Source organism: Mustela nigripes, chromosome 6, assembly GCF_022355385.1.
Source record: "Mustela nigripes isolate SB6536 chromosome 6, MUSNIG.SB6536, whole genome shotgun sequence".
Lineage (NCBI taxonomy): Eukaryota > Metazoa > Chordata > Mammalia > Carnivora > Mustelidae > Mustela > Mustela nigripes.
The window spans coordinates 75397797-75420404 of NC_081562.1; the positions used below are offsets into that span (position 1 = coordinate 75397797).

Here is a 22608-nt window from a genome sequence, read left to right on the forward strand (position 1 = left end):
GCCAGATCCCAGGACCCTGGGATCATAATCTGAGCTAAAGGCAGAGGCTTAACCCACTGAGCCATCTAGGCACCCCACAAACAATATTTTTAAGGGAAGAAATTCACTTGTTTTTTTCTTTTTTAGAGAGAGAGAATGGGGTGGGGGGAGGGACAGAGAAAGAGGAAGAGAGAATTTTAAGCAGGCTCCATGTCCAGTGTGAAACCCAATGTGAGGCTTTATCTCACAACCCCAAGATCATGACCTGAGCCAAAATCAAGAGTCAGACACTTACCTGATTGAGCCACACAGGAGCCCCCAAAATTATTTTTAAATTGAATTTACTTAATGTAAGGGCCTACTTAGAGCGAGATTCCATCTTGGATTAAACAGTCATTTTGTTGTTTATGCAGTAAAACTTAAACTGATCCTGCCCACCCCCAATCCCCCGCCCTGGGGACTTACTAAAAAGCAAGCCCAGGAAACCAGTCCCAGGTAACAAAGCCCAAATACAAGGGTGCGTCAGGCCAGGTGGAGGTATCCAATCAGTGGGGGCACATACTGTCTCCCTAGCTACCAAGGAGTGTGGGTCCCACCCTTTGGGCACCAATTCTGACCAAGGTGATAGGCTAGTTCAAATGTCTACTATAGGGTAAATTATAATTCAATTGGTCACTTATGTGTGACCTAACATGACTGTGCATCTTTCTCTGTGTGTTACAATCTCATCGGCCACCTGTGCGTGGCCAGGCCCAACCACATGGCCTTTGCCCTTAAAAGCTAGTCTGTAAGGCAGAGAGAAGTCGCCTCTTTGCAAGAGAAGGCCCTGGCCGGTCAGTTTGATTCCTGATGCTTGGCTCTAAATAAAGCTTTGCTTGACCTTCGCTTTGTATCAGTCTCGCTCCTTTAACCACGGACCCATTATTGGGGGACCTTACATTAATAAGAAATGTATTAACCTTGAGCAATGGAGATCGAATAGTTAACCACCAGGGCAGGCTGCTACTAGGTCACAGAAACCCTTGCTCAAATTAGAAAAACTGTCTTCCTAAATATATATTTTGCTTCCATATGCTGAATATGATCATCGTATTCTTATATTCTTAAGAACAAATGATTTACTGCCCTCTACCCTAAATGTGTTGTAACATATATGTAAATTTATGTCTAAAAGTGAATGTTATCTTTTGGGGTTGTGCAGTACACAGCACACATAACTATGCATGACAGCCCTGACAGCAACCCCTCTCTGCAGAAAATCTTTTCTAGAGCATATTTTGTAAAATCATCAAGAACATGGCTATAAATGCCATCCAGAGAGACTGCTTTAACAAAAGATCTTAAAGTTCAGTGGCTCAGAAAAAAGAAAGCTATCTTTCTCCTATGTAACAGTCTCAAGTAGGGTTTAGCAAATTACACTCTTTGGGCCAAATTCAACGCCCAACCTGTTTTGCATTGGTCCTCAAGTTAGGAAAGGTTCTTAGAAATTTAAATGGTTGTTTAAAAAAAGAAAGAATGTCTGACAGGGACAATATGTGGCCTGAAAAGCCTGAAATATTATTTCTTTCTTTTTTTAAAAAAAATATTTTATTTATTTATTTTAGAGAGTGAGAGCATGAGAGGGGAGAAGGTCAGAGGGAGAAGCAGACTCCCCCCGGCTGGGAGCCCGATGTAGGACTCGATCCCGGGACTCCAGGATCTGACCCGAGCTGAAGGCAGCAGCTCAACCAACTGAGCCACCCAGGTGCCCTGAAATATTATTTCTTTAACAAAAAAGATTTGCCAACCCCTGGCATAAAGGCTAATCGTGGTCCAAGCCAGGAGTGAAGCTCTGTGCAACAAGGCCATCAAGGACCCAGGCTCCTTCTATCATGTTGTTCTACCATCACTCACCCAGGGTGTTGACTTCACCTGCACAGTCCAGGTGGGCTCATCATCACGTCCACATCCTAGTCGGTGGAAAGGGGAAAGCCAAAGTGAAGGCCGAGCACTTCTATTTTTTAAAAATCTCAAGTACATCACTTTCCTTTAGATCACAAGACAGACCCATAGCGTATTGTCATGGAGAACTGCAAGATCAGGTGGGAAATGTAATCCGTGGCCGGGCAGCTGCGTGCTCAGCCAAAATCCTCAGGTTTTTATTACTAGAGTAAGAAGGGAGTGACTGGGACTAGGAGAAATTAGAAATCTGTGCCACATAGACTGCCCAGATCTCCCGGGTTGGTGCTGAGCTATTTCAAAAGGTTAAGATCTTCCCATCTTGCCCACAGCGCATGTCAGAATAATTGCCGTGGAGCAATTTTCCACCGTGGGGATTCCTGATAACAATCAACACAGCTTTCTCCTCTCTCTCTCTCTCTCTCTCACTCTCACTCACACACGCACACACAAACACAGATAAGCAAAGGCGAGGGGAAAAGTAGGAGACAAAAGCCTAGGAAAAGGAGACAGGAACAGGATGGGATAAATCCCTGGTCAGATAAGAAGGTAGGTGTATCAGGATCTTCCAGTTAACGGCCAAAGTAGCTAAAAATTACACAGTCCTCAGCTGCTTCCTGTCTTTCCTGAGGCTGGGGAAGACAACCCTAGTTGCCTGGCAGCAGACTACTAAATACAAAAACCGTCTCCTTGTCTAATCTGAGGTAATAAACAGCAGTCAGTTTCCAGATTTGCGCAGGTGAATCCAGGTCTTGCGGACCTGGGGCTTCCCATCATTCTGTGTTTATTCCTTGGGTATTTTTTAGTGATGGTGTTTCATGTTTACAACAGGTGAAGACGCACAAAACAGCCTCTCAGATACTCTGCTTCTGTTCTCAAGTAAAACACCACGCGACTCTGAAAGCCTGAAAAGCCCGTCTGTCTAACGGGGTTTTTCAGAGACAGGAAAACTGGGATTCCCCCCAAGAAAGAGCAACCTTGGTGAATGCCCGCGGCGTCAGGAGGCACTAAATCTTCCAGGCCTTGCACACCTGGGGCAGCTCAGACAATAGCTCCTGAGGAGATTCCGTTAAAACATAAAGCCTCTCGGCAACCAAAAAGTATTGTTTTCAAAGTAAAAACAATGACATAGCTTAAGGAGAAAAGGGTATGGTCATTTTTGAGAATTCGTGTCCAGAAAAAAAAAAAAATAAATGGATAAAATAAAACACCAATCACGAAGTAAAAGAGTCTATCTTTTAGAATTCAGTAGCAAAGACAGAAATCACTGGAACTCCTTTAAGCAGAAAAGGATTTCAAAGCCAGAAGTGGCTGCTTACAAAATTGTGAGTAGTGCTAGATCCCCAGCCCCCACCCCAGAACCAGCCCACCAAGTTTGGCCTCTGCCACAGTCCGGAACCTTCGGAACCGAATGGGGGATCTCCTTGCCCCGACTGCAGACGCCAGAAACCACCTCAGCCAGAGGCAGCAAAGATAGTGCCCCATGCCTTGCCCCTCCACACCCATAGTTCACGCCTGAGGCTGGGGCCCACTCACAGCTGCCACTGGAAAATAAGGGTTTCTAGGATCGGCTGCAGAAACACCAATTCCTCCTCACTCCACTCGTGCCTGGGTTCACATGCTTGGTGGGAGCCACGCTAAATGTGGAGCCCAAGCTAAAAGAAAGTCTGAGAAATGTGGATATTGCTTTTCCCAAATCCAACATACACAAAAAATACTAAAAGGGGTTTGGAGTCCTATTATTAGCCACAAATGATACAGTGCACATTTGTCACTGGTTTCGTCTGTCTGGCAAAAATCCCCCACGATAGTGTACTTCACAAATTCTAGGATGCGCACTGCTTTCCACAATTAAATATCACTGAAATCAGATGCTCACAGGTTTCTGAGATGCCCCCCATTTCAGAGACGCCTGAAGGGGAAAGTAGATGCTCAGTAAAGGCTGGTTATTACAATCACTCACCTCATTCAAAAAAGGGGAGATTAAACGCAGTTGTGACATTTTGTAAGGGCCTATTCAGCCAAAGTGGCCCCACCCTAGTTGAACTGCCATTTTGTTGTAAAACTTGAATTGACCCTTAAATTCCCCCACCCCCTGGGGGAACTTATTTAAGAGTAAGTCCCAGGTGGGGCACCTGGGTGGCTCAGTGGTTTAAGCCGCTGCCTTTGGCTCTGGTCAGGATCTCAGGGTCCTGGGATCGAGTCCCACATCGGGCTCTCTGCTCGGCGGGGAGCCTGCTTCCCTCTCACTCTCTCTGCCTGCCTCTCTGCCTACTTGTGATCTCTGTCAAATAAATAAATAAAATCTTTAAAAAAAAAATTAAAAAAAAACAAACAAGTCCAGCTAACAAAGACCAAAGACCAAATACAAGGGTGGGTCAGGCCAGGTGGAGGTATTCAATCAGTGGGGGCACATACTGTCTCCTAGCTACCAAGGAGTATGGGCCCCGCTCTTTGGGCACCTTTTGGGCGCCAATTCTGACCAAAGTGTTAGGCTGGTTCAAATGTCTACTATAGGGTAAATTGTAATTCAATAGGTCACTTATTTGTGACCTAACATGCCTATGCAGCTTTCTCTGTGTGTTACAATTTCATTGGCCACCTGTGTGTGACCAGGCCCAACCACATGGCCTTTGTTCTATAAAAGCTAGTCTGTGAAACAGAGAGAGGTCGCCCTCTCCTGTAAGAGGTGTGGCCCCGAACGTTCGGTCTGATTCTTGATGCTTGGCGCAGAATAAAGCTTTGCTTGACCTTTGCTTTATATCAGTCTCACTCCTTTAATCACGGACCCATTTTGGGGGGGACCTAACAATTTTACAATTGGTTTAGCATCTCATTATGGTTAGAAAATAGGAGGGATGACTCATATTTGTACCATGATGCTCATAGAGAGCAGTCTGTACATTTTATATCTGTGATTTGCAAATACCAACTCCCAGTAATCAGTATCCGTGCAGTAACTGGTAAATCAAATCCTAACTTGGCAATAATACAACCTGTTCTGAGGCTAAAAAGAGAAGTTGAACTGATTTTGAAGTAAGGCACAGCACTGCTTAGGAAAAATTACAAAAAAAAATTACAAACAATTTTACAAAACAAAATTAAAAGAGCACAGAACAATGACTTTAAGTTTTTATAGAAGATTCCATATCAGCTTGGAAATAAACAAATGTGGACATAATTAATATGCAAAGCATTGTCATTACTCTTTAGGTAAAATGCAAAGGTTTGGATGTGAAAGAAGAAATGTTATCTTCCAAAAGCAGAAGACATCATTCTCAGAGGACACAGCATATATTTAATACACAGTGAGGAGTAATACATTTTTAAATTTTAGAAGCACTATTTTAACTGTTTTAAGAGTTCTGATTGGGGTGCCTGAGGCTCAGCCAGTTAAGCGTCAGACTCTTGATCCCAGCTCAGGTGTTGACTTCCAGTTGTGAGTTCAAGCCCAACATTGGGCTCCACTGGGTGTGGAGCCAACTTAAGGGAAAAAAAAAAAAAAAAGGAGTCACTGTAAACCTTTCTGGATGGGATCTTTAGAGATGAACAGTATTTTTTTTTTACTGGTTGGCAAACTAGCCTCCATACAAGGAGAGCAAGGAGAGACAGAAGAGGAAGGCCCCTCCACGTTGGTTGGTGGCAGGTTTGTTTAATAACCAAGAGGATTTATTATGAGGCTTCTGTCCTGGGGCCATGAGGCAAGTAGATCTCCAAACCTGCCTGCCAGAACCTTTAAAGTTTACACAGAGGCCTTACTGGGTTCGGTCTCCAATACCATATAGATAGTCTCAACAACACATTACTCCCTCAATGGTACGTCCTGGAAACAGAAAAATAGCTCTTGCTATGAGATCATGGGCAGAACATACATTCATTCCTAGGGCTGGGGAGCTGGTGAGCACCCTCAGGGTGTCCGGATTGCCCGGATTGCCTGGACCCAGCTCCTGGTCAACTGGAGGTCACGTCCTCTCAGTGACTTCCCCCAGCATCTTTTATTATTATTATTATTATTAGTTTTATGCACTTATTTTTATTTATTTATTTACTTTTTATTTATTTTCAGTATAACAGTTTTCATTATTTTTGCACCACACCCAGTGCTCCATGCAACCTGTGCCCTCTCTAATACCCACCATCTGGTTTCCCTAACCTCCCACCCCCTGTCCCTTCAAAACCCTCAGGTTGTTTTTCAGAGTCCATACTGTCTCATGGTTCACCTTCTCTTCCAATTTCCCTCAACTCCCTTCTCCTCTCCATCTCCCCATGTTATTTGTTACGCTCCACAGATAAGTGAAACCATATGATACTTGACTCTCTCTGCTTGGCTTATTTCACTCAGCATTATCTCTTCCAGTCCCGTCCATGTTGCTACAAAAGTTGGGTATTCATCCTTTCTGATGGAGGCATAATACTCCACAGTGTATATGGACCACATCTTCCTTATCCATTCATCCGTTGAAGGGCATCTTGGTTCTTTCCACAGTCTGGCGACCATGGCCATTGCTGCTATAAACATTGGGGTACAGATGGCCCTTCTTTTCACTACATCTGTATCTTTGGGGTAAATACCCAGGAGTGCAATTGCAGGGTCATAGGGAAGTTCTATTTTTATTTTTTTTTTTATTTTTTTTTTTAAAGATTTTATTTATTTATTTGACAGAGAGAGATCACAAGTAGGCAGAGAGGCAGGCAGAGAGAGAGGAGGAAGCAGGCTCCCTGCTGAGCAGAGAGCCCGATGCGGGACTCGATCCCAGGACCCTGAGATCATGACCTGAGCCGAAGGCAGCGGCTTAACCCACTGAGCCACCCAGGCGCCCGGGAAGTTCTATTTTTAATTTCTTGAGGAATCTCCAACTGTTCTCCAAAGAGGCTGCACCAACTTACATTCCCACCAACAGTGGAAGAGGGTTCCCCTTTCTCCACATCCCCTCCAACACATGTTGTTTCCTGTCTTGCTAATTTTGGCCATTCTAACTGTGTAAGGTGATATCTCAATGTGGTTTTAATTTGAATCTCCCTGATGGCTAGTGATGATGAACATTTTTTCATGTGTCTGATAGCCATTTGTATGTCTTCATTGGAGAAGTGTCTGTTCATATCTTCTGCCCATTTTTTGACATGATTATCTGTTTTGTGTGTGTTGAGTTTGAGGAGTTCTTTATAGATCGTGTATATCAATCTTTTGTCTGTACTGTCATTTGCAAATATCTTCTCCCATTCCATGGGTTGCCTCTTTGTTTTATTGACTGTGTCCTTTGCTGTGCAGAAGCTTTTGATTTTGATGAAGTCTCAAAAGTTTATTTGCGCTTTTGTTTCCTTTGCCTTTGGAGACATATCTTGAAAGAAGTTGCTGTGGCTGATATCAAAGAGATTACTGCCTATGTTCTCCTCTAGGATTCTGATGGATTCCTGTCTCACGTTGATGTCTTTTATCTATTTTGAGCTTATCTTTGTGTACGATGTAAGAGAATGGTCGAGTTCCATTCTTCTACATATAGCTGTCCAGTTTTCCCAGCACCATTTATTGAAGAGACTGTCTTTTTTCCACTGTATATTTTAAAATGTAAGTCTTTAAAGAGGACTGCCTCTTTTACATACCCATTTGAATTATTTATATCAGATCAGCTCTAGCTGAGCCTTCAGCCTTTTAAAAAGTTAGAGACACTGGGCTTTGTGTTCTGTGCAAGCAGAGCTCAGGACGGTGTTAACAGACCTCTGATTGGATTCACAGTCTGGGTCAGATGCTTCCAATGAGGGTGAAGACTCCCAGATCTTTCCAGAGCACTAACCAGATCTTTCCAGAGCACTGACCAATCCATAATCTAAGTGCTGGATTTATTCTCTCTCTCCACTCAGAGGGCAAGTGTAAACTCAGGGTTGTTACCTTTTTTGTACCTGGTACCTGGCCTTGGGCATGCTCAAGAAACATTTATCAAATAAATTAATTATCAAATGAGTGGCTGAGCAATAGTCCTGTGAAAAGAAACACTCCAGGAGTACTGAAATTCAAAATTGCCATAAAAATGTCTCTCTGGGGCGCCTGGCTGGCTCAGTGGGTTAAGCTGCTGCTTCGGCTCAGGTCATGATCTCAGGGTCCTGGGATCAAGCCCCGAGTCGGGCTCTCTGCTCAGCAAGGAGCCTGCTTCCCTCTCTCTCTCTCTCTCTCTCTCTCTCTCTGCCTGCCTCTCTGTCTACTTGTGATCTCTGTCAAATAAACAAAATCTTAAAAAAAAAAAAAAGTCTCTCGGGTCTTGTCATAGTATTTTCCTCCAGGAAAGGAGGCAAAATTAAAAACAGCTAAATTCCTCTTTACAGGAAAATCCCTTCTTTAAAATTAAAGAAATACATATTTCATTGTGAAATAAAGCATACATAAAGTAAGAGGAATTATGAACTTAGGACCAGGTAGAGAACTAGAACATTCCTAGTGATTAGGAAACAGAAGGCTGGCTGTGGACATAATAACAGCTAACATCCTGCAACCTTCCTCCACCCCCACTCCTGGGTGGGACATATTGTGACATTGTTTAGGAATCTCCCAACTATCTTAATGTTAAAACCTTGCTAGAGAAAATGACAAGGCCTTGACAATGACAAGGCCTCAAGGCATCCAGTATCTTGTAAGTCCTCTTTAGCATATGAAAGTACTTTTGAAACCTCCCTTTTTTCCTTACCTCCCCCAACTCCATCCTACAAAACCTGCCACCCCTCACAACCCTGGGGCAACAGCTCTTTCTGCCCCTGGGTCCTGTCCCCATGCTTTGATAAACCACTATTCTGCACCAAAGATGAGTCAAGAATTCTTTCTTGGTCATTGGCTCTGGACCCATCCCACAGAATCTCATCTATATTCAAAAACCTCATTACTAGGACCCAGAAGCATGGCCACACCCCCTCTACACTCTAAACTCACCACCTCCCAACATCTGTCAATCACCACCCCTCTATTCTTCTGTAACCAAGGTCTCTATTGTCCTAACATTTGTAGGGATAATTTTTGTTTTACCACCTATGTGCAAATGCATAAATTACAGGTTTCATTTAATTCCCTAAGTGAGTTTCTTTGGTTCATCAAGATTAGGTTATGATTCAAACTACTCAAGAGTATTTCATGTCTAGTGAGCAAAAAAGGGAATGTATATGAAGTGCTGGATAACAAAAAAAAAAAACTTTCCTTATATCACACACAGATAAAGCTTAACAAACATTAGTCATTTTCATACAATTAGAAAAACAACAAGAGAATGAAAACAATTGAGAGCAACACATTTATTGAAGCAGTCGCTAAGCTTTCATTTACAAGCAAATGTACTCAGGGGAAAAAAATCACAAGACAATATATTCAAATGTTATACAATCTACATAAAAATTAAACTTGCAGAATTTACAAATTAATATTCTGAGCAGACAGATAAATCATACATCCTTTTGCAAAATCCAATCTACAGCAGTTAAAAATTCATACAGTTACAATGTAAGACATTCTCTTTTTACAATCTACTTATTTACATAGCTTTTCCCACGGCAAATGATATAGTTCTTATCATAACTACCAAGGTTTGCAAACATAGTATATTTAAAATATATTTAGCAGCATATAAAAAAATTAGATAAAAGGAAGGAAATACTACTATTAAATAAAAATGAAATTAAGAGGTGATAATAGAAACAACTCCATAGGAAAATAGATCAAAATATATTTCTGTTAGGACATCAAAAATGTTTCCCATGACAGAATGTATGCACAGCACTAATAAAACAGTTTGACAGCATTTTAGTCCTGAGCACAGAATATAGCACAGCTGTAAAACTTTGGTCAATACAAGTAAACATCAACATTTAACATAAACTGTTTAACACACTTTGTTAATAGATGAAGGTCAATTCCACCTTAGGAAAAATCATCAATAATATTCTCCTATCTTATTTTTTTCCCATTCTATTAAAAGAACTTTGGAATTTAGAAAGCTTCTATAGACTGATATAAATACCAGACAAATGGACCACAATTTGACTAACATTCCCAATATGTTTAAATATATAAATCATCTGAACAGACTATACGATGAGTTACCAATGGCTTGCATTGTATTCCAGGTGTTTTCTGACTCTCACAAAAGCAGGTATCTTTTAATTCAAATAATTTTAAGGTGCTTTTTATAGCTAGGCACGAAAATCCAGCCACAATAAAAGAGTGAATCAAGCAGTATACCAATTGAAGGATATATACGTATTGGCAGATATTAAAATTAAGCACATAGGCTAGTACACAATTTTATTAGAATACCATTTATATTCAGCAGTTGGATCCAGATATATTTTCCAGTTAATCCCATTCATAAGATTTTGCTTAATAAATACAGGGCACCATTTCATAACGAATGTACAGACTATTATCACAGTATTCTGTTTATGACTATCTTCATTCATGTTTAATTAATTAATGGCAATATCTTCCCCCAGATCTCCTAGGTCAGAAATCTGGCCATCTTGCAAACTGCGGGCCTTCCAAATTCTCACAGTTCGATCACTACAAAACAAATTAAAAACAAACATGTGAAAAGAGGCAGAAAGACAAAGAAATAGCTCTTAGCATTATTTACTGTGAAAACATTTTCTGAAGAGGACTTCAATAGATGTAAGCAAAAATATACATCTAATCAAACAGATAATATACATATATCAAAAAGATACACTTAATAATGATATTAAAAATAGTTCATATTGTCAAGGGCTTACTATATGGCAGGCACTAACTACCATAGAGATAGATAATGCTATTTTCCCTTTGTATGGATGAGCAAAGTGAGATCCAAAGAGGTTAATGACTTGCTCAATATCACAAAATATGTGATAGAACCAAGATTTCAACCTAGGCAGTCCGGTTCTTTGGCTCCACCTCTTAATCACTACACTGAATCTGCACTCATTATTTCAAAGAACAGCACAAGAGACACTGTCGATCAGAGATCTTCAGGCACAAAAGCCCACAGTAAGGTTATAGTGAGGCTTCTGGGAAGGGTAAGATCAGGGCAGGGGTTCCAGGGAGTTGGTGAGTCTGGCAACAGTCAGGAAGAGTTATGCTGGGGTGAAATCAGCCTAAGCCCCCAGGAAAAGCACTGGGCTGCTGAGAAGTGAACTGATACTCCACTAGAATGGAACACGAAGATTTAAAGTGTTTCTGAGAAAACTTGTTTTTGTTCACCCAGCATGTGGGTACTGGGGAGTGGTTATCAAACCATCATATTTCTTACTGTGTCTCTCATAGCTTTAAGGGAGTGTTACTTTTCTCCAATTATCTAATAAACTCAAAGCCAGGAGTTTCCATAGAATTTCATAGCTAAAAGGCACTTCAGAGATTATGCAGTCCATTTCAAGGATAGAGTTTAGTTACGTGTCCAGTGTAACATACTAAAGGGCAGAGGTGAGTCTAGAATCTAGGCTTTTTAGTTTCTAACCAGTAATCTCTGTTGTCCCTAAGAGCTCCTATCACAAGCAAACAAGAAAGCTTTTTTTCTTTTTTTTGTATCTATATGAGATGACAGATGTTAACTAAACTTATTGTGGTAATCATTTCACAATATATGTAAGTCAAATCATTATGCTGTGTATCTGTAACTTCCACAATACTATATGTCAATTATATCTCAGTAAAACTGGGGAAAAGTAGTAATCTTCTCCCCAACCCGCTGTTATGCTGTTATGTACACTGATAACAGCAAGGGGATATGTTCATTCATCCACCTCTCGTCCACCCACTCCTTTATTCAACCATCCAATCAACAAATGTCTACCAAGAACTTGCTGTGTTCCAGGCACTATTCAGGTGTCAAGACAATTTAAAAACAAACAAACAAACAAACAAATAACAAAACCTTCCTCCATTGTAGATTATACACTCTAACAAGAGAAGACAGTGCCTGGAAAGCACTTAGAACAACGCCTGGCGAATAAGCAAATAAGCTTATTTGCAAGTAAGCAAATAAGCACCATGCAAGTGTGCTAAATGACAAATAAGTAAGTGGAACTAGTTTGAAAATAGCCTTCTTGGGGCACCTGGGTGTCTCAGTGGGTTAAGCCTCTGCCTTCAGCTCAGGTCAGGATCTCAGGGTCCTGGGATTGAGCCCCACATTGGGCTCTCTGCTCAGAGGGGAGCCTGCTCCCCCCTCAACCCCTGCCTGTCTCTCTGCCTACTTGTGATCTCTGTCAAATAAATGAATAAAACCTTTTAAAAAAAGAAAAGAAAAGAAAATAGCCTTCTTATTTTATTGGCCATTTTCCTGATTTTTAAGTTACATAGTAAATACATTTGCATCTGGTGCACCATGGGTAAAATGAGAAAAAGTTCAGTTCTTCAAAAATAAGACTACACTGTGGTAGAGAGGTATTACAGTAATATCATAATTCACCCACCAGATCTCAGTGAGATTCAATACTTTGAGTCTTATATTGAGTGTTCCACAGCTTTGAGGGGTATTAAGTTATTGCCAGTAAATTACCAAGGACACAGCAAGTTTCCAAGAGAATAAACAAAAGTGGTGAGTCTTAAGAAAGTAATATTATCTTGGAAATTACATCAATGAAGCACCAAAGGTAAGCACTTTAGAAAAACACAAAAATAAATCAGCTTTGAGGTATGCAATAGTAAAAATCTAAGTGAAAAGAGAAAGTACGAGATACAAGAAAGTAAATCTCAGCGAAAGGAGGGATTCAATGAAAATAGCACGAATAATAAGAGATATCACAGAAATATAGCAGAGGTTTCAAAATAAAGTCAGGGTAATCATGCATTTAGGATAGATGAATCAAGAATGTGCTCTGATTAAATTAAATGTAAAAATGACAAAAGGAGATTTTCAAGATAGATTCTCATGAGACATATTTTATTTGAATGAGACTAACACCTCACATTAGGGTGTATATCCTTTCCTTGCCAACGTACTTATATAAACATTGTGTCATTTTATGGTCACAACATGTCTTCACTTCCTTCAAGCGTCTTAAACATCACTTCTTCAGTGAGGCCCCCATCAACCACCTTACTGTGTGACCTCCTCCCCATGATAGTCTCTTCCCTGGTCTCTGCTTTCTTTTTCTCTGCAGCACCTATCATGTGCTCGCTTCGGCAGCACATATTCTACAGCACCTATCACTATGTAATCTATTTTACTTATTTTTTTTCCTTTTCCTTAGAATGAAACGGGGGTGGAGGGGCCTGATCTATTTTGTTCACAGCTCATTCCAAGAGTCTGGAATGGTGCCTGACATATTGGAGACGCATCGTGAATGAAAAAATAAGCAAATGAATCCATCAATCCAGCCTCCCTAAAAGAAGCAGCAGATATTATTATTGTTAAGTACTTATACAGCTGACCCTTGAACAACATGGGTTTGAACTACGAGGGTCCACTTTCCCATGGATTTTTTCAATAAACAGCACAGCACTGTAAATGTATTTTCTCTTCCTTATGATTTTCTTAATAACATTTTCTTTCCTCTAGATTCCCTTATTATAAGAAAATAGGATATAAAACATATAACATACAAAATATGTGCTAATTGACTAAGTGTATTACCAGTAAGGCTTCCAGTCAACAGTAAGATATTAGCAGTTTAATTTGGGGGGAGTCAAATTTATATCTAGTTTTTGACTATTCAAGGGTCAGTGCCCCTAAGCATGCATGGTCCAGATGTCAACTGTACTTTACAGAGAGGTAGAAAAGGAACAAAGAGATTTTTTTAATATGATTTATTCTAAGTGTAAAGAATGGCAAGTTCAGTCTTTCTGGAAAGAAACCCTTTAAAAATTACATATATATATATATATATATATATATATATATTTTTTTTTTTTTTTTTTTTTTTTTTAAATTAGAATCACCAGGGGAAGATCTGGCTGCAGAGTTTCTAGGATAAGCAGAGCGCTAATACAGAAGTAACACTAGTCTCATATATTCTGGGGATTAAACTCAGTGCTCAAAGTGTACAACAGAAAATATAAATAAGAGATCATAAATAGAATGACTGTAATAAAAGAAGGGTTTTATATATTCTATGTTTCCAGACATTTAGAACTTATAATATTTATTAAATCTGAACACAAACAACCAATACAGAGAAAAATCACATGGAAAAACTTACTCGGCTGCAGTAAAAATGTGGGTGGAATTAACACATATGGCATTGATAGGACTATCATGACCCTTCATTTCTCCAACTGGCACAAAAGTATCCACGTTCCAAAGCTTCAGAATGCCCCCTCTGCAGCCACTGAGCAGAACCGGGTGCCCTGGTACCACTCCTAGGGCACAGACCCAATCCTTATGTGCATTTGGAACTTGCTGAGAGAAAATAAGAAATCAGCAGCTTAAGAGGAGCCTTCCAAAATGACATTTTCACACCAAAGTAAGTTACAGAACATTTTTGTCGACAAAACAATAACTGGAACACTGAATGGCCTGGAAACTATAAAGATTATTTTCTATGCAATCATTCCTAGCAATTTAAAGAAATAAACCTGCAGTTTGCTTCCAATTTGCCTCAGTTATTATCAGAGTTATCAATATTAGAGACCTATAATGTTAAAAATCTTACAGATCTAAAAGATGCAGAAAGCATACAGAATTTTTCACATCACATTCTCTCCTTGGGAGTTAACTATCTCGCCTTTATCCAAAATGAATTTAAATCAACAGTTTGAAAAGTATAACCTGGTATGTAAACTATAAAGAATGCCTCATAAAATCCCTGCTTTCAACCTTTGATAGAAAACATGGAGGTTTGAGGCTTTTTGGAGAAGACTAGAGCTAACATATACTTCATAATGAGTGAACAGTAATTATAAGCTCAAACTATATGATGATACTTGAGTGTAAATATATTTAAATGAATAGTATAAAAGTCACAGCCAGGAATGTATATAAAAGATTCTGAATACAATAAATGCATCTATTGCCAAGTGTGTTCTATTAACTTGTTCATTTTGTTTTCATCTATTTTTATCTAGAAGGTATTATTAAATATTGAATGTTGCCTTTCTCATAATTAGTAACTCTGGTGACTGAAGACGAAACACTCTTTAAGGGGTTCTTCAGGTTCTTACATAGACTACTGGTGGCTTTGAAGTACCCACTCCATCCTGTGAAAGGTTTTGCATTACCTGTAGAAGGTCTTTTTGAGCTAGGTCCCATTTCTTGATTCCATTATCTCTGGACCCACTAAATAGGTTATCCCCTTGTATGGTCAGTGCTTCAATGCCATCATAATGAGGGGGCTCAAAATTGTGGGTGGGACTCACAGTTCCCAGAGCCCCTTCAGTTACATCAAACATCTAAAAAAGAAACAAAGAGAAAGCAGACATCCTATTTAACTTAAAAATACACACCTATATGTTTCATATCAGAAACACATATACATGTATATTAACCAAATGTGACTTGTTTTGTTACAATATTTTACTAAATTAATTAAATTAATCTGGTACGAATGGCTCAGGATGAACCCGGGTCCTATATTCACATTACTTTTGCTTACTTGTCACATACTTATGGGTCTGTAGGCTTTTAAGAAGGGCAACCAATTTTTTCACGTCTGAGTGTACAAATGATATCTGCTCAGTAATACAAATACTATGAATCAATCCACTTGAAAGTCACAAAAATGATACAACTATTATTTAAACACTGTTAGCTAGCTCTGAAATCCCAGTGGTCATCTCAAATTTCCCCAAGTTGCTATTCAAAACCTCCCACCCAGGTGTTTGGGTGGCTCAGTGGGTTGGGCCTCTGGGTCGTGGTCTCAGAGTCCTGGGATCGAGCCCCGCATCGGGCTCTCTGCTCAATGGCAAGCCTGTTCCCCCCCCCACCACACACACACTCTGTCTGCCTCTCTGCCTACTTGCGATCTCTCTCTCTGTCAAATAAATAAAAATCTTAAATACAAACAAACAAAAACTTCCCACCCCCCTCAGTTGCCCTCATCTCTTTTAGTGGGTGACCTTATGATTTCTTGGAAAGGTTAGCATGATCAAAAATAAACTTTTTGGACTCTTCCCTCCATTCCAAAAGTTTCCTTTTACCTTCAAACATTCTCTTACCCTTCCTTTCTTTTTGAATGCTAAAGTGTGCTTACTGCTTCCCAAAAGGTTCACATCACTGATGTGGTTCTAACTGTTCTAACCACTTTCATCAATTACCACCACTTCCCTCTTCACACTTTCCCTCTCCACCTGGGCCTGCTTCCTAAGCAGACAGGCATACCCCAAGTCTACCAAATACAAAATCCTTTTCCTTTAACCATTATGTTTTCATGTAGCCAACCCATTTTTCATCTCTTAATCTCAGATTCTATAAAGAGTATTTATTCTCTTCCTATCTCTGTTACTGTGTCCTCTTTTTATTCCTAAACTGGTTCTTACAGGAATTCCCAAGGCTGAGTCCTGGCAACCTCTCTCTCCCTTGGCCATGTCAGCTATTCTAACCCCTTGACCATCTGCTTCTAATCGAATGGCTCCCAAACCTGCATTTCTAGTCATAACTTACACTGAGCTCTAGACTTGCCTTTCAAATGGCCTACTCGCATGCATGAGGATGACTTCTACTACTTAGTATGTCAAATTTAACATTTCCAGAACCAACTGTGCATCTTCCCTTATCTACTAATTTCATAAGATCCAAAGACCATAATAAAATCAGTTATAAAAGACGGTGACAGTGAGACTTATGTATTAGTTGGATGACTGAGACAAAGATCTTTAAAATCCCTCCCTATCTTCTATGAAAAATGAGAATACATGATTGAATAATAAAACAATAAAATCAGAAACTATGAGTGAGGAAAAGATCACCAAGAAAAAGTAAAGGATAGAAATGGGAAAAAAGAAAACTGATTAAAAGAAAAGGGTTCCAGGTGCATCTGAATACTTCAAATCTATTACTTAATACGAGGATATACTTCAACTCTGTCATACACACTTTGATGTAATGATCCTTGGAGCCAGTGACGATTAGATCTTGTCCGTTAGAAATCTGATCTACGGTAAGGCACATAACAGGGCCTAGGTGTCCTGTTAACTTTCCTGTAGACTGAAACCTTTAAAAAGAAAGAAAATAATTCTGTTTGAAAATATTTCTTAATGTGCTGAGGCTAAGCCTCCACATAAATAACCTATATTCTTTGATGAAACTGTTCACTAATTTTCTTTTTTACTTTAGCTCCACCTCTTTGCAACTCTCCTTAAATTCAGAGTCCAAAAATGACAAACTAACCTATTCTATGATTGAAGTGTGAGGAGTCCTAAATAAGTTAGTCCAAAGTGACTAATGTCATTCAGACAGTAAACAAAAATGCAGTGAAACTTGCTAAAGACTAATTTTAAATCCAACCCAGTCTAGGTAAACCTTAATCTCTTAAATGTCCAAATATGTTATAAATATATGACCGAGGTCCAATTTGGAATTTGATTACAACAACTGTTATCACTTATGTTAACTATACAATCAATAATAACATGGAAAAGGATTACTTTATAAAAAACACATATATTCTCACATATACACATACACATGTATGTACACCCATAATATACATATGTACACACACTCATATATACACCTACATATGCAAATATGTGTATATGTGTATCAGAAAGTAGGCGGTCTATTTCATCAGTTATCATAAAGATTGAAAATGATCAGGATATATAGCTAACTGGTAAAAAATGTATGACAACAATTGTCAGGGGGTTACAATGAACCTTTGTCTCACAGTCCAACCTCAATCAAGCTGCTAGAATATACAGATATATTTAACTTGTAGAATGTTTGTTTTTTGAAGACTATTCTCTTAGTTACTTTGTTACAATAAATATACATGTAATCATGTTGCTGAAATCAAGCAGGTTTCAAAAGAGCTAACTTTTCAGCAAAAATACAAAGTATAAATATTTTCAAAAGCTGGTATCTTTTCTGCTTCATGTCAGGACTTTGAGGGTCTTCCTCCATGGTGCTCCATGAGTCAAGTTTTAACATCTTCAGGAATGAACCAAGTACTCACCTGTTTTCTCATTTTCTTAAACAAGCACTGTGTTCAATTTTCTATATTCTATTTCTAAAGAGGTGTACTCAGGACTATGTTTCTTCTCTTTCTCTCTCATCTATTTACTTGTATATTTTCTCTATTAAACCTTCTCAGTCATGTGTTAAAATGTTACAAGTTATAACTAGTTATTTTCAGTTTCCAAAATATCCGTCACTCAATATCCTGTAATTGCCTGTTTAGTGACCATTATCCTCCATTACAACAGGAGCCCTAAGAAAATAGATACCACATTTGTCTTGCTCAGTCTTTATTCCCAGCACCCACCACGGTCTTGGTGCACTCCCTCCCAGAATTGATGTTGAAAAAATACTTAACTAATAAATAAATATTCCCTTACTACCAAAATTTTAAGAACTAGAAAAGAAGCTAAAAAAACACTCAACTGAAAGATAAAAGCCCATATTTCATGGCAAATAAAAACAAAATCAGAGATGTAATGCTTTAAATTTCAACTTATTTTTTTACCCATTTTGATCTTAATACTTTATCTTTTCTATATATTTTATATTCACAAAAACCCTATAAGAATTTATGCCCAAATTTTTAAAATTAGATTTATAAACTAAAAATTCTGACATACAAGATCTTTAAGTGATGCTGCCCCCAAAATAACTCTTTCAAAGGTCCTGGTAGAACTAGAATGAGAATCTTGATCTCTTCCTAGTAAAGAACACAAATTGTAGACAATTATTAAGAAAGGCTATTTTCCCTCATATCCTTTTTTTTTTTTATCAATGGAGATTAAAAGAAAGGAAAATTGTGAGCTTGCTAATGAGGACAGAAGAGATATTTAAGGGTATTGGGCCAAAGAGAAAAGCCTATGATTTTATATTAACTTCTGGGGTTATAAGAATTAGACTTCATATTCACCAATGTATTATTAATATCTGAAAACTATATTTGCCATATATAAGAAATACATTTCCTTAAAAATTCTACCTTTTAAGATCCCACATTCTGACAGCATTTCCAGAAGCTGCATAGAGGAAAGTGCCAGTTGGGTTTAGAGCAATTTGATTTATCTGGTTTTCTCCAGAAGGAATAGCTACTGTCCGGCTGGTACTTGCAGAACAGGCATCTCCAAGAGTAACTTGACCTGAAGATCTTAACAGAGACAAAACAAAGGGAAAAAGTCACATTTCTGGGCAAGAGTTCAGCTTAGGGTTCCTTGAATTCCTAGGAAACTGGCTGTAGGCACAACAAGCTCTGTGTCCTTTGGTCACTATGCCAACCATACGGAACACAGAACCTCACACACACATATCTGGCACTTATAAACACATTTAATGAGGAACTGAATAAATGAATGACTAAAACAAGATGATGTGGCTTAAAATTCTTAATTTGTAAGTCTCATATAATGCTAGGAATTCCAGGCCCTGAGTTAGGGATGATCAGAACATCATTCAAAAAAGATTAAATGTCAAACACTTAAAAAAAAAAAAAAAACCTCAACAAATGATAGAGTGCTACAAAGGTAATTCTTTTTTCTGCAGCTTCCAGAAGCCCCCTGAGGAGCCAGGCCTTCCAATACCCCTTTTTGTCCATAAGAATTGCCTTTTGAATTAAAGACACTGAGGATTTTTCAAGGCATTTTCAGTTTTAGTTTACTCTAACTCAGTCATACATGGAGTATTTACCATGTGTTAGAGACTTAAACATAACTTATTTCTATTTCCTCGAATAAATTCTAAGTGATAAATACATTCTTTTTTTTTTTTTTTTTAAGATTTTTATTTATTTATTTGACAGACAGAGATTACAAGTAGACAGAGAAGCAGGCAGAAAGAGAGGAAGGGAAGCAGGCCCCCTGCTGAGCAGAGAGCCCGATGTGGGACTCGATCCCAGGACCCTGAGATCATGACCTGAGCCGAAGGCAGCGGCTTAACCCACTGAGCCACCCAGGCGCCCCAGTGATAAATACATTCTTAAAATTTGAAACATTTTCTCAGTTAACATCCAAAATATCAAGTTATAATTAATTATTTTAAATTTGACTTCAGTGAGTCAGCTGGACTGGCAGATTTTTAAGATACAGTGTTCCTTTTTCTATAAAATTTCCATTAAGAGACTTGTATTCAGTACAGTAAATAATGAGTAGTTCTCAAAATACAAACTAGGACTTATGTTAATAATCCTTACTCTATGAATTATAAAACATAATCTTTCCTATGTTCCCTTTGCTTACTTAGAACAAGAGTTCACCTGTTTTAATTATGTAAAACAGTTTATCCATCTTATAGCAAGAAGAATCATCATTTGCTCTATATTTAAAAGACATATATGATAACACAGAAGACCAACTCATCCTCCAATTGTCCAACCTAACCCACAGTTATGAAACTCGTGTTCACACAAAAGCAGTAGGTCCTAAAACAAACAAACAAAAACTCTCAATTATTCAATACCTGCTAATTAAAGGCTACACGTACTTCTTAACTGTCTACTATGGTGATATTAGCCATTTTTCCAAGGACTGGTATTCATTTGAAACAAGAAATATAAATCATTTAACTACATCAAGGAATAAATACTATGAATATGTAATACCTTAGTACTTAGGAGGGAGGAAATATGAAATGTACACTTAGTCACAGACCAAATATAATTCATTCTTTCCTACTTAATACCAGGCTCTCTTTTTTATTTAAATTCAATTAGCCAACATATGTTACATTATTAGTTTTAGATGTAGAGGTCAATAATTCATCAGTTGCATTCAACACCCAGTGTTCATCACATCACATGCCCTCCTTAATGCCCGTCACCCAATTATCCCATCTCTCCCCCCACCCCCTGCCTCCAGCAACCCTCAGTTTATTTCCTACAGTTAAGAGTCTCTCATGGTTTGTCTCCCTATTACTTCGCATTCAGTTGGCCCTCCCTTCCTCTATGATCCTCTGCACTGTTTCTTATATCTTATATTCCACATGAGCGAAACCATATAACTTTCTTTGACTGACCTATTTTGCTCAGCATAATACTATCTAGTTCCACCCATGTCGATGTAAATGGTAAGTATTCAACCTTTCTGATGGCTGAGCAATATTGCATCGTATACATGGACCACATCTTCTTTATCCATTCATGTGTCAATGGACATCTCAATTCTTTCCATAGCTTGGCTATTGTGGACATTGCTGCTATAAACACTGGAGTGTATGTGCCCCTTCAGATCATTACATTTGTATCATTAGGGTAAATACCCAGTAGTACAATTGCTGGGTCATAGGATAGTTCTATTTTTAACTTCTTGAGGAACCTCCATACTGTCTTCCAGAGTGGCTGCACTAGCTTGCATTCCCACCGACAGTAAAGGAGGGTTCCCCTTTTTTTGCATCCTCACCAACATTCGTTGTTTCCTGATTTGTTAATTATAGCCTTTCTGACTGGTGTGAGGTAGTATCTTATTGTGGTTTTGACTAGTATTTCCCTAATGCCAAGTGATGTTGATCAATTTTTCCTGTGTTTGTTGGCCATTTGTATATCTTCTTTACAGAAATGTTTGTTCATGTCTTCTGGCCATTTCTTCACTGGATTATTGGTTTTTGGGGTGTTGAGTTTGGTAAGTTCTTTACAGATCTTAGATACTAGCCTTTATCTGGTATGTCATTTGCAAATATCTTCTTTCATTCTGTAGGCTGACTTTTTTTTGTTGACTATTTCCTTTGCTGTGCAGAAGCTTTTTATCTTGTCGAAGTCCCAATAGTTCATTTTTGCTTTTGATTCCCTTGTCTTTAGAGATGAGTCTTGCAAAAATTTGTTGTGGCCAAGTTCAAAGACCTCGAATTCTACATACTATTTTCCCCTAGTACTAGAGTTTTCCAGTTCTGTGTGATCCATAAACTTGTTTTTAGCCTGTTGTCCCTGCTGGTCTTCTGGGGGAGGGGCCTGCTGCATTGCTTCTCAGGTGTCTTTGCCTGGGCAGACTTGCACCACCCTGGCCAGGGGTCTGGGCTCAGTGTAAGCTGCTTCAGGCTGCTCTATGTGCCTTTTGTTCTCTGACAGCTTTCTGTACCAGTTTAGCAGATGAAAATAAAAATGGCAGGACCCTGATCTCCAGTCCCCGAAGCTAGGGGAAAAAGGAGGATCACTCAGTTTCTGCCACTTGCAGGGCCCCTTCTAGAAGAGTGGTCACTCGATTGTGCTGTGGTTCACAGTTTATGGCAAACTCAGTGGAAAGCCTGCTCCTGGGCTTCCCCACTGTTGCTAGCTTCTCTGCCACAGTGCATGGAAATTCTGCCAACTCAGGCACCCTCACTCTTTCTATGACCCCAGGGATCCTGAGACCACACTGTCCCACATAGGATTCTTTTTTTTTTTTTTTTTTTAAGATTTTATTTATTTATTTGACAGACAGAAATCACAAGTAGACAGAGAGGCAGGCAGAGAGAGAGGAGGAAGCAGGCTCCCTGCCGAGCAGAGAGCCCGATGCGGGACTCGATCCCAGGACCCCGAGATCATGACCTGAGCCGAAGGCAGCGGCTTAACCCACTGAGCCACCCAGGCGCCCCCCACATAGGCTTCTGCCCAACTTCACCACCTGAGCATCTTTTGGGCTAGGACATCACTCGGGGAAGCAGACTTCTA

General features: G+C 39.2%; 1 protein-coding gene across 6 annotated transcripts in view; it reads right to left on the bottom strand.

Moving 5' to 3' along the window:
* Window positions 1-9174: 9174 nt before the first annotated feature.
* Window positions 9175-22608, bottom strand: part of KIF21A (kinesin family member 21A) — a 151753-nt gene continuing 138319 nt past the window's right edge. For all 6 annotated transcript variants that reach the window (XM_059402889.1, XM_059402888.1, XM_059402893.1 and 3 more), the window contains 5 exons: window positions 18958-19122; window positions 16893-17010; window positions 15080-15250; window positions 14062-14261; window positions 9175-10450 (listed from right to left, as the gene is read on the bottom strand). In XM_059402889.1, coding sequence (XP_059258872.1) covers window positions 10357-10450; window positions 14062-14261; window positions 15080-15250; window positions 16893-17010; window positions 18958-19122 — 748 coding nt within the window. In that variant the 3' untranslated portion in view covers window positions 9175-10356. The remainder of the gene's footprint in view (window positions 10451-14061; window positions 14262-15079; window positions 15251-16892; window positions 17011-18957; window positions 19123-22608) is intronic.